The 11,956-nt window shown below is 35.5% G+C and overlaps 1 protein-coding gene across 1 annotated transcript; it reads right to left on the bottom strand.

Moving 5' to 3' along the window:
* Positions 1–7,773: 7,773 nt before the first annotated feature.
* On the bottom strand, positions 7,774–11,719 carry LOC128159944 (transcription factor Sp9-like). Its single transcript, XM_052823181.1, has one exon. It carries the CDS (start codon positions 11,202–11,204, stop codon positions 10,242–10,244), a length of 963 nt encoding a protein of 320 aa, XP_052679141.1. The 5' UTR covers positions 11,205–11,719; the 3' UTR covers positions 7,774–10,241.
* Between the last annotated feature and the right edge of the window lie 237 nt (positions 11,720–11,956).

Here is an 11,956-nt window from a genome sequence, read left to right as displayed (position 1 = left end):
TGGTTACGAAAACTGGGACTTCTTCCCTGACATTAGATCAATCATACGGTATGAATTGTTTTTAAGTTTATCTGCAAAAACAAATGCACGTGCATGGTCATATTTTGCATATTGTTATGCAGGTTGCAAATAAAACAAAGCGCGTGTCTTTCTTTACTATCGTCCCATTTCGTTTCCTATATAGTCTGATCGTGCTAAACTTACTAGTAAACTATATAATACATACGATCTATCTTGCAAAAAAGGGCCAAAAATCTCATTTAAATACCATCTCATCGACCGGTACCATACAAATCCCGGTAGATTCCCCTCAATGGCCCATTATACGATCGAATATCTACCTTCTAGAATATATTAGCTACCTTATTATTATTTACAATATACACGTCCAAGGTCAATGTCTCTGTTTACCCGAATTTGCTCTGACCGGCTCCCTACGTGCATCGAGGTCGTACCCGAGATGTCTCCCCCACCGTTAAAATGCTAATCACCGAACAGTGTGTCAATCCAGCGACACTGTGGCAAGATAATCTGTAAGCTCGTGTGTTTATGACAGTCATTTGAATATTATCAAGATCTATATATCTGTGTACTTACGGATGCTTACAAATCATTATGACTTAGTACTATGAAGATTGTTATCAGCATGTATACAGGTAGATAGGCATGTAACATATAGACGGTTTAACTACTGCAGGACCTTTCTGACCTGGCATAATTACAATATATCCTAAATGAAAATACATTATTTTGAAGGTTTAGCTTGTATATATACCGTTTGGAATTATATTTGGCCTTTCAAAAGAGCATGGTCAATATTATTAATATAATTTTTTTTTCGTTTATTTTTCCAGCCCCCTCACCACCTAAAAAGGCTGTTTTCAGCAACTCTATTCTACCTTTTATCTGTGATTACCACATTCACGGATCTGAAATGGAGACGGGTGCGGAATTTCTTTAATATGCGTACATAAGTAAAAATCCTGAAATATGCCTCGAACCCCCTTCTCCCCGGAAAACTTCAATATTTTTCGGAACCCTCCCCCGAAAAGTTTTTTTGTCCGCACATGGGTACATAATGTCACTTCATTTTATTTTTTAAAATGAAAAATAATTGGGTTATTTCTCATTATTTTTATGCATGGTACCGGGGATTGTCCAATGCTTTGGATTTTTTCAAATCAAATTTGTTCACTCACGATAGAAGATGCAATTTGATATTTCAGTTTGGTTTTTGCGAATCAGCTGATTGATCTTCAGTGTTCTCTCTCTCTCTCTCTCTCTCTCTCTCTCTCTCTCTCTCTCTCTCTCTCTCTCTCTCTCTCTCTCATTTACATACACGGTACATTGGCCTTGTGAACTATATGGACGTGTTTACACGGCTGATAAAACAGGCATGAAGGTGTTGAACACATTATACATTAATTTTCTAATTCTAGTAATAATCAGACATGTGATTAAGATCCATTGTCTTTATCAGAATAAATCTTAACGAAGTTCCGATAAAAATAAAATAGATTAAAGATAGAGCCGTTTATTCTGCGGATAAATGATGCTAATTCACGTACGCAGTTATCGGTTGGGGAGAGAGTTTTTAGGGGTAGGTAAATGTGGGTCAACATTCTCATTCGATCAATTGTGGCCTAATGTATGCATACGTATATAGTATACCATATAAGCTATAGATTCTCCTCCTTACACAGACCTCGTTGAAATCACCATCATTGCGTGGGTCTATGGTTTGTATCTCGAAAACGCATTTAAAATATCATTACGTGGAAAATTTGCGTCTTTCTTTGGATGTTTTAAATTACTCAGCATATAAGACTTATTATCGCATTTTAAAAAAAAAAGTTCACCATAGATTTCCATATTGGTAAATGTTTTAATATCAGTATTCTTTTTTTGCGTTTCAGTAATCGAAAGGTCAATTCCTTTTGCCCAAATATTGTAATAACTTAATTTTCCAAGAAAGAACAAGATTAACAAAGAACACCACATACGTCATTCTATGCTTACATTTGATGTATTATATTGGTATATTTAATCTACAGTGAAGTGTTTCTGTGAACAGAAGACCAAACCTTGGGTTAAAGTTTATACGCGCGGTCGCTAACTGTATCCGCACTTTGCACCGCTGTGATGTTGATCTATGATATCATTAGAAAATCTGGTTTTGTCAAATGTTTAGATGTATGGTGTCACTCTTTTTTCTTTCTGTCTCTTTTAGACATTTTTCTTTATAATAACTATTGCAAAAAAAACACAAACAAACAAACAAACAAAAACCCCAAAAATCAAGCAAACAAACGAGAACAATAAAACAAAGAATCTTGGTTCCTTTAGAACTTGTTTTCAAACCCAGCAGAAATTTACCGAGATTATTAAAAGAAGTTATTGAAATATATAAGTTATATTATTGTTTGCATATCATATCATTGTATTCATAGTTATAACTGACTTCAAACATCTGAAATATTTTTCATTTGAAACTTTATACGTATGCAATGTTCCGCTCTACCAGAAATGTTCACATTTGGAAAAAAAAAAACGGAAAGAATCCTTGAATTTTCCCTTTTTTACAGTTGCTGATCTTGATGGATGAAAAAGACATAATATTTTTTAGTTGGTCTTTCTTCCTTGAGGCCCTTCTGACACCAATACATTATACAGTATGCACACATTATAAGCAGTCGATCGCTGGCTCCTGTTTTAAAATTTTAAAGTATATCAATAAAAATGTGGTTCAATTATTTTCTATTTTTGTTGTTGAATATTAATGGTAGTTTTATAGTCTTGTTTCTCTGCATAAATTTTATATGAAACGTCTGGATAAAGAGGTGATATTAAATGCTGTGTTTCTTCTTTAATATAAACAATTTCCAGTGTCTTTGTGATAACACCACGAATCGACTTTGTAATGTATGGTTTAATACAGGTCATCAACGATCATTTCAATATCTAATGGTACAACAGCTGAAAATTATACAGTATACATATAATTAGTTAGGAACCAGTCTTTGAATATTATGAGGTGATAAAATACGGTCGTGCGCGATTAAATCCATCATAAAGTATAATTATAATTATAGTACTACAGTGTATATATACATGTACTAGTATCTTAAATGTTACGTTGCACAAGAATACATTTGCAACTCAGCATATTCAACGCGATGTTATACTGGTATTCTAATGAGCCATTTTACTCTAGAAAACCTAAAAGTTTTAATATTTAATGCATATTATTTTGTATATTAAGATAGCACCTAATATAGGTTTGAATACTAAAGTATTATGATACGTCGGCGGATTATATATTTATTACCATGTTATAATGTGTGATACCGAATTGCATATTGCAAATATATAATTGCTTTTAGCATTTTAAACTTTGCCTTACATCTTAAACTTTGCTTCACATATCACGCTGTTGTAAAATGCAGAATAATAAACTATTTTTTAACAGTCATTTCCGACATGTTTGACACAAATAATTTCAAACGATTGTACGTTAAAATACATGACTTTCAAGCACCTTTCCGTTAATTAGTTAGCGCTTGTTCTTTTTGTGTGTAATGAAACTTCTTACTCCGTTGCAAGTACATGAATAGTATTATATTTTGAAGTTAAAATACTTTCATATAGGAAAAGCTTCTAGATTTCCGGAGGAGAGTGAGGATGTAAGTTTAATTGGAAGCTCAGCTTGTTCCACATATAATATAGCACTTAAACTATATGTATTTTTACTAAAATTATCAGATATAAAGAAGGGAAAGTTCATAAGATATCCGTAGTCCTTAATTTACTGTCAGTGTGTATATATGTTAATGGAGAGCTGCGTTAGTTTGGCTCCAGGGATGATAGGAAGTCGACGACATGACAACGCACTTAATGACCTCCATAAAACCGCCATTACTGAATGAGGAGATTTGTAATCTGTACCTTTGGTATTTTTACCTTGACTTCTACGGTATATCTTAATGTCAAATGGTTCATGTAAATTTTTTAACCTATAGAAATAAAAGCAATCGTCATTAAAAGAACTGTTCAAAACTATTGATAAATAAATTATCATTTTGAAAATTAAAACAAGTGTTGCGGTATATTTCTATAATAAACTCTTCAAAAATTCCCAGATCGATGTGCTTTTCCAAGAAGAAGCTAAAATTTGACAAATTTTGTTTTACTCTAAATATTTCAACTACACAACAACTTTGCATCACTGTGCAATTGTATCTCTTTAAAAACGTCATGACCTCTGCATGCAAGATAGAGAAGGGGGCATTTTATACCGGTATCTCGCATATATACCTTAATGGATGACAAGCATAATATACCACACCAGTCGAAACTCTCGTAAAAATTATGATACAGCATATTTTTATATTTGTCCTACATTATGTTAATTGATATTATATGTCCAGGTGTCGCCTAAAAATGTCAAGCTGCCGGTGGCCATGATGGAGTGTGACGTCACGCATCTGTGACGAGACGGCCTGAACTTTGACCTGAAAGAATCCCATTAAAGGAAGAGAACTGCGGGTGAGCGATAAGATACATGCATCGTATTACCCGAAGTGGACTTTAATATCACTACAAAATGAACTTATCATTCGAAGGTAGAAAATGTTGAAATTATTGTTGTATCGTTTAGATCTTGATAAGGTTTTTGATTAGTCTCCCCACAAATTTTGTTTTCTCTTTTTATCAGTTAAAGGTATGACCTGACCTCAAGTACACAATTCAAAGTGATTGAGACAATTAAATGAACAATTCTTTCTTATTATCGTAATACATATAGAAAATCTTAACAGATTATACTTTTTTTTCTGATGTATAATTATTGATGTGTACAATACGGTGACATTTAATTGACCGTTTCAAAGTTGACGCACTAAGTTATAGCATCTCTAAAGTTATAGCTTTTAAAAAGTTACATAAATCACAGGGTCAAAATAAAAATTTGATTTCAAGTGATTTCTTTATTTCTTTCCCCCCCCCCCCCCAACAAACACACTTACAAATACGATGCTACATGCATGATTACAATGTTCAATGGAGTTGCTACTTCATGTACATGTATATTTATTTGATGACAGTCCGGTTCTTTCTTTCTTTCACTCTTTCTATAACCTATAAATGCAATGTGTACTCACCCCATTCCCCTTAATATACAATGGAACTTGAACTCCTGTATTTACGATCTTTTTACTTATTCAAATACTTTAAAAAAAAAAAAAGTAATTTGATGAATTTGTAAATTTATAGGGTAAATGGTTTCGATGAGAATGCATGCTCCTATGGACCTTGAATGTGAAAAGTTACAAAAATTATCCTATTAGAGATTGATTTTTTCTGAACCAGTTTAATGATAAACAAAATACCAACATATTTGATCATGACGATGTTTATACATGTGTACATCAGCGGGCTCGTCGACAGTACATGCAGACCTCAATGTAAACCTGTACTATTTATTTTGGCGCGTTATCATGGAGGCGTTGGTCCAACAGTCGAGTACCTGTGGTCTGTCGGTGTAACGCGGGGTCCACATTTTTCCAGAGATAGCGACCAGATAACCAATGACCCAAGCTCAGGTCCAACTCAAATTGAAAAGTCCCCGGTTTGTAGCCTACTCGAATTATATGCTTACATATGTGCATTGCTTTTACGATATAATTATAGCATTTGTAATGAAACGATAATTTATTATAATTTATAGTTTATTAAAGTAAGCGAGATTGACAGTTTTTAGGATTTTACAGTATATGATCTGATTTTTTGGGGGATGGGGGGGGGGGGGGTACATAAGTACAATAGCAAAGAATGCGTCTCTCAGGCGATCGATGCATTGCTGAAAACAGGACTAACATAGCAAGTACCTGTCACAGAAGACCCCATAGAGGTGAGGTTGGGGCGCATTTGATTCATGGTTGATCCTGGTTATTGTAAGATTGACGATTTTAAATAGTCATTGAATTTGATGATTTAAGTTGACGTTGCGGATGTTTTCATCTATTTCCTTTATATATTGACTTGTTCAGAAAGGAAAGAAGAAATAAAAAGCCAACAGGAACATTTTTTAACTTCCTTGACATTGTGTTTAGAAACGGGTGAATCATTTGAATCGTTAACAAAGGTCATACATAGCCTTCAATATTGTAGATTATAAACTTAGAAGGAAAATATTTCCTTAGAAGTGACATATTCTAACGTGTTGAACAGGAAAGTTATATCAAGTTTATTAACTTCCTTTTGCTAGCCTTACATTGTATCGAGAAAAACTTGTTGGTAAGTCAATACCCCATTCCACTCCCCTACCGACCCTGACCCTCCTATGCAACTACCAAAACGAGTGATCGTTATTTCACATTATATGATCCTCTAGTAGACGTTTCTTTTATTAAAAAGATTATACAGTCATATACTGCCCGAAGCAGGCCATATCACGTCGAATTTTTTGAAACGAGAATGCAGCAATAATTGTAATAAAGTACATATATCCACAAAAGCAAAAAAGCGTATTGCCCGAGTATATAAATACTGCATGATAGTGAATATTTTCATGTAAATATCTGGATACAAGTGTCCAGATTCAGTGTTTGTGCGTTGACGAGTCTGTATCTGCTGACCTACATGTACACGTACAGATTGTACATGTACGTATACGATATATGTGTCATGTATGGTGTACAGTTTGTTAAGGATGTCAATGGGTAACCAGGGAGAGGACGATATACTTATTATTACGTCGTTATGATTTTGATATCGCGCGATATAGATAACAAGTAAAAATCTGATCTATGTGAGAAAAAACCCATTAAAACATTTGAATAGCAATCTGTGTTTCGATTACAAACCATTTATTTTCCGTTATGATACTATTCCGACATACAACTAAACTGCATTATAATTCAGAGAGAGAGAGAGAGAGAGAGAGAGAGAGAGAGAGAGAGAGAGAGAGAGAGAGAGAAATATTATCTACTGTTGTTAATACGCATGCCATGCATGATCCAAGTAAAGTATAAGGACTGGTGGGTATACGTAGAAGCTGGAAGTCATGCCGTCTAAGATACTTAACCTCCTCACTAGTTATTTTGCGCTCGACTCTAGCTCTAAATATTTTTAGGATTTGCATGTAAATGGCCTTAATGTCGTTGGCTATATCATCAGCAATAATGCCTGCTTATTTCGTCAGTGCGAATGTGTCAATAATACTTAGTTTTGCATCTGTAGCTTCGCTGGATGATACCGGTATATATGAATGCATATGTAAATAAGTTATAAGATCTATCCTGTCCTTGTAACCCTTGATTTGATATGTTTCACATGTAGATCTTGAGCTGGCCGCGTGATTGCATCAACTTAGAAAAATGGGCTAGATACTATCCTGGTTAACTATAACAAGTGCATTAGATAAATATGAAATATGATTTCTCAATCATACCCGGCTGGCAATAGTTCAAATATTGATTTAATTGTAGGGAAATGTGTATGTTCAGAACTTGAAGTATATGTTTTATCAACATTATCAAATATATATCATCTCGCTTTAGACACGTCAACTAGCGACGAGAAAGGGGCTACCCCATTCGATTACATGTAGTGAAAATGTAGAGAGAGAGAGAGAGAGAGAGAGAGAGAGAGAGAGAGAGAGAGAGAGAGAGAGAGAGAGAATAAATATAATTATTTCCATTTCAGCCGGCTGAAAAATGTTGACCATTATATCATTTTGAGTGCATATAGGTTTAGAAAAAAAGAAACCAAATACAATTTGTAAAATCATGTTTAAGATTTCATTGGTGTAAATACTAAGTTAACATTGATCAATTCATTAATCTAACAATCACGAGTTTTTAAACATGTTTAGCACCACTAAAATTACACATGTATACATACAGCAATATATAACATGAATTAATTGTAAAATAAGACTTGTGATGTAATTGGAAATAGAGTGCATAGACTATTAAACTTACAACACATGTACACACTGAACAAAAATATCCCATTCAAATCATACATCATCAATAACAATATATCCAATACATGTAATGAATCAATGAAAGTAATTAAAGTCGAATCAGAGAGTTGCGCTCAACGCAATAAAACAATTTTTTGTTTCATTAAGAAATCTAATTTATAAGACTTTATGCAAATTAAGTAATTTAATGTAAATTGTTTAGCATTCCAGAGAGCCATGCCATGTTTCAAATTCGCAACGTTGTTCTTTCTTGATGCAAAAATGGAACCTTTTAGCCTGGTTTTTAAAAGTACGTGTAGGGGAAAAATCCGTTGTGGATTTCGTAATACTATAAAAATCGACCTATTCCGATGTTGCACAAGTTAAAAAAAAACTTGCTATACCTGTTTAGGAATGTTGTATTCATATAGAAAAATGATACACATTTATACATGACGTCTGGTGTCAAACAAGGTGAAGGGGCACTTGGTACTCCATTCATGTTAATTCAACATACACAGACTCAGACGTGTGCATCACACCTAGTCACATGTTGGGCTTAATAAGACAAATTATTAGGAGGTTAAAACAACCTGACGCATGGGTTTTCCCTTAGGTAACGTTAACACCTTTTTAAGAGACAAAAAATCAACAACACAAAAAGGTATATGCAATTGTTTGCATGGTGTAATTTAAGAACTTAAAAAACGAGAAATTAACTTGTGAGTTCCATCGTGTTGTTTCAACATGGCATGGTAGGGACAAACTCTAATAAATTACTTTGTTCAGCTTTGAGTAGGTAAAATGATTCGGCGGAAACCAGCCCAGCCGATTAGTAATGCAATATGATTCAGTCTGCATTTAAGATTCTTTCTCTCTTTTTCTCTCGATCTCTCATCTCTCCCAAAAACCTACTTAATTGTAGAGAGACATGCTTCATGTTATGTAGCATATTGCACTGTCAACATTAATATTATCTAACAAGTCAATAAATATTTTGCAACATCTCCCGGCAAGTATATGACCAAAATAAAATGAGAATTAAATAAAAAGATGAATTTATGCATAGACTTTTATACGCACCACTTACGTCTCTCTCTCTCTCTCTCTCTCTCTCTCTCTCTCTCTCTCTCTCTCTCTCTCTCTCTCTCTCTCTCTTTTCACAATGGAATAAGAAATAAGAACACATAAAAAATACAAATGAGCACTTATATTCATTCACCTATACAGCCAGAAAAACCTTTCTCACGTTGTCATATACAAAAGGAAAAGAAAAAGAATTTCAATTAATTGGACTAGGGGGACTTTTTTGACACTGTGTATAAAATAAATTCTAGCTATGCATGGACAGATAATGAATGGTTCTGATAGCGTTGTTGTTTTCGGAATAATCAACATAACTAAATGTTTCAAATATATGAATTCTTGCCCGGGGCTGTGACACGCACTAAGACAATGGGACAATCTACACTATCACAATGTGCTTTTAGAGCTTTTTTTTTCTTCGAATACACTACCATATGCAAAACAAATGGATATACATGACTTTACTGATGAGATTTAACTGAAAACAATTACCTATGTGATGAAATAAATGAACTGGATGGGGGGGGGGGGGTGACATGAAGGGAATAAAAATGAAAGTACAACCTTTTACATCTGGTGCTGGGCACAGATTATCGACTTACAAAGAATTTCGGTGGAATGCATTCTGAAAAACCATCAGAGAAAAAAACCTTGAGATCCGTACCAACTGATAGCAACAGTGTTATTGAATGAAGTCGATTTTGTTTTACATGAAAGCATGCGTAATATGATGGCTCGAGACAGTTTTCTACATTTAAGGCTCTCCCTATTGATTAATGCTTTATAAGAGGATAGTTCTGAACTCAGGCTCCTGAATATCTCGTCGAGTTCCATCATCGATCAAACTTGGTCACGCCATTCTATTCTCTACCATTTTTATCGAGAATGTTTACTTCATACATTTTTCAGCAAATCGAAGGCAGTCAAGACGAAGAATGATGAATCTTAGACTCCCAACAAGCACAAAATGCAATATTCATGAGTTTCGGTTGATATAACACATACACACTACTTTTTATCTATCTGGATTTCATTTTATTCTTTCCTTGCTTCCAAGCTTTCATTTAATAGCACCATATTGTTTAAGTATTTTTCTTCGAACACACGCTGTTATCTTTGTTAAATTGCTATATGTATAAAGTTTTGGCAGGATACCGGATTTCAATATATATATATAGGTCACATAAAATTATCGTTTTCTATGAACTTTTAAATGCTTCGAAAGATGGTCGGACCTCGAAAACTTTTTCTCACAAATTTTGCACTGATACGGTTTAATTCCTGAATGCGATCGTTTATGCCGTGCAAGTTCATCCGAGCGTGAAAACCTCCATCCGCAGCCGGGCCAAGTGCAGGAGAATGGTTTCTCACCCGTATGTCGCCGCAAGTGAGCTTTCAAATGAGAGCTCTTGCTGTAAACTTTGTTGCATCCATTATAGGTGCAGTGGTATATTTTCTCGTCGTTTTTGGGGTCTTTGGTTCCGGATGCGTTTGTTGCTCTTGGAATCGTTGGTTTCGAAACAGCGCCTGCTGAGGCAATGGTATTGAGGAGACTAGTATGCGAAAGTAGCGAGTTAGCAGACGAGTGAGACAGCGGTTGCCTAGTGATACTAACGTGATGGCCTTTAGAGTAAGCCACAAACTGAGTATTTTTGGGTAAATCAATCTTATATTCACTTACATTGTTTTCGTTGGTGGGCTTTGCACAGTAATTATGCATTAAACTTTCCAGTCCAACTCCCAGTACAACGAATTCACTGTCCGGCGACTCGGGACTAGAAGATTCCTCTTCGAAAACGTCGTCCCTACCGGAACGGTCACCACACGACGACGCTGGCGACAGCGATTGGTCAATGTTAAAAAACTGGCTACAGTACGAATCACAGAAGGAAGAGACTTTGGGGCTACATTTGGTGACGATTTCTGGACTCACCGGGTCGGGCTTTTCTATACTGTCCGCGAGTCCCTGAGAGAACAAGTATTCCAAGTACACTTCGTCGTCCATGCTATCTAAACTCCAAACTGAGGAAGATGGACTGCTGCTCCGGCATCCGTCGTACGTTACTTCCGCCTCCTCACCGGATGAGTTGAGTCGCTGTAACGTGAACTGCTCCCTCTCCAAGCTAGAGCACAGCGGAAGGAAATCTTCCATGGCCGCGAATATATTACCTCACTCCGGATCAATGTGGTGCGTGTCCCTTCTTCTGTCTATCCGTCCAGTAACGAAGTTGTTCGATGTCAGTACATGGGCAAAGACGCTATCAATTTTATTTTTTCCGCCGTCACCAATCAATGCATTTAAGTTTCTTCTACTAGTCTATGTGTGTCGTCTGTAAATGTTGTAGGTAGATTTTTTCTGTCTATTTTCTCTCTCATTCACTCCACGTGGTGCAGTATAAATAATATTGTCGTTTGCTTGAATAATGATGTATATACCTGTTGGGCTCGCTATAATACGTCAAGGCGAACGAGACACTTCTGTGGCCTGCCGGTTTGTAAATGTATACGAGGCGACTTAACGTACAATGTCTTATGAATGAAAAGAAAAATAATTGTCTTATCACTACTCGTTATTACACGAATCATAAGTGGTAAATGTAGCGACCTATTAATATCAGCGGCGATTGGTGGATGGAGTCATTAGTCCCCCCATCACGAGATTCAAGTGAGATTACGGGGGGACCCTCTCCACTTTTATGCCCCCATATTTGCATATCTTACCATCCCCTTGCTTACACTGTGTGAATTATATATATATCTATGCCTGGACCTGTTGGATGGAAAATCCAGGTCAAAACTAAGGGATGCAGATACTGCATGCCTCAATATAAACATAATCTGATAATAGTCACCGGCCGGAGATATCGCCCCAATATCAAGGGGGAACTTTTATCTTTTCTTCAC

The sequence above is a fragment of the Crassostrea angulata genome, chromosome 8, assembly GCF_025612915.1.
Source record: "Crassostrea angulata isolate pt1a10 chromosome 8, ASM2561291v2, whole genome shotgun sequence".
Classification (NCBI taxonomy): Eukaryota; Metazoa; Mollusca; class Bivalvia; order Ostreida; family Ostreidae; genus Magallana; species Magallana angulata.
The sequence above is the reverse complement of the archived record's forward strand: the minus strand, read 5'-3'. Positions and strand labels throughout refer to the sequence as shown.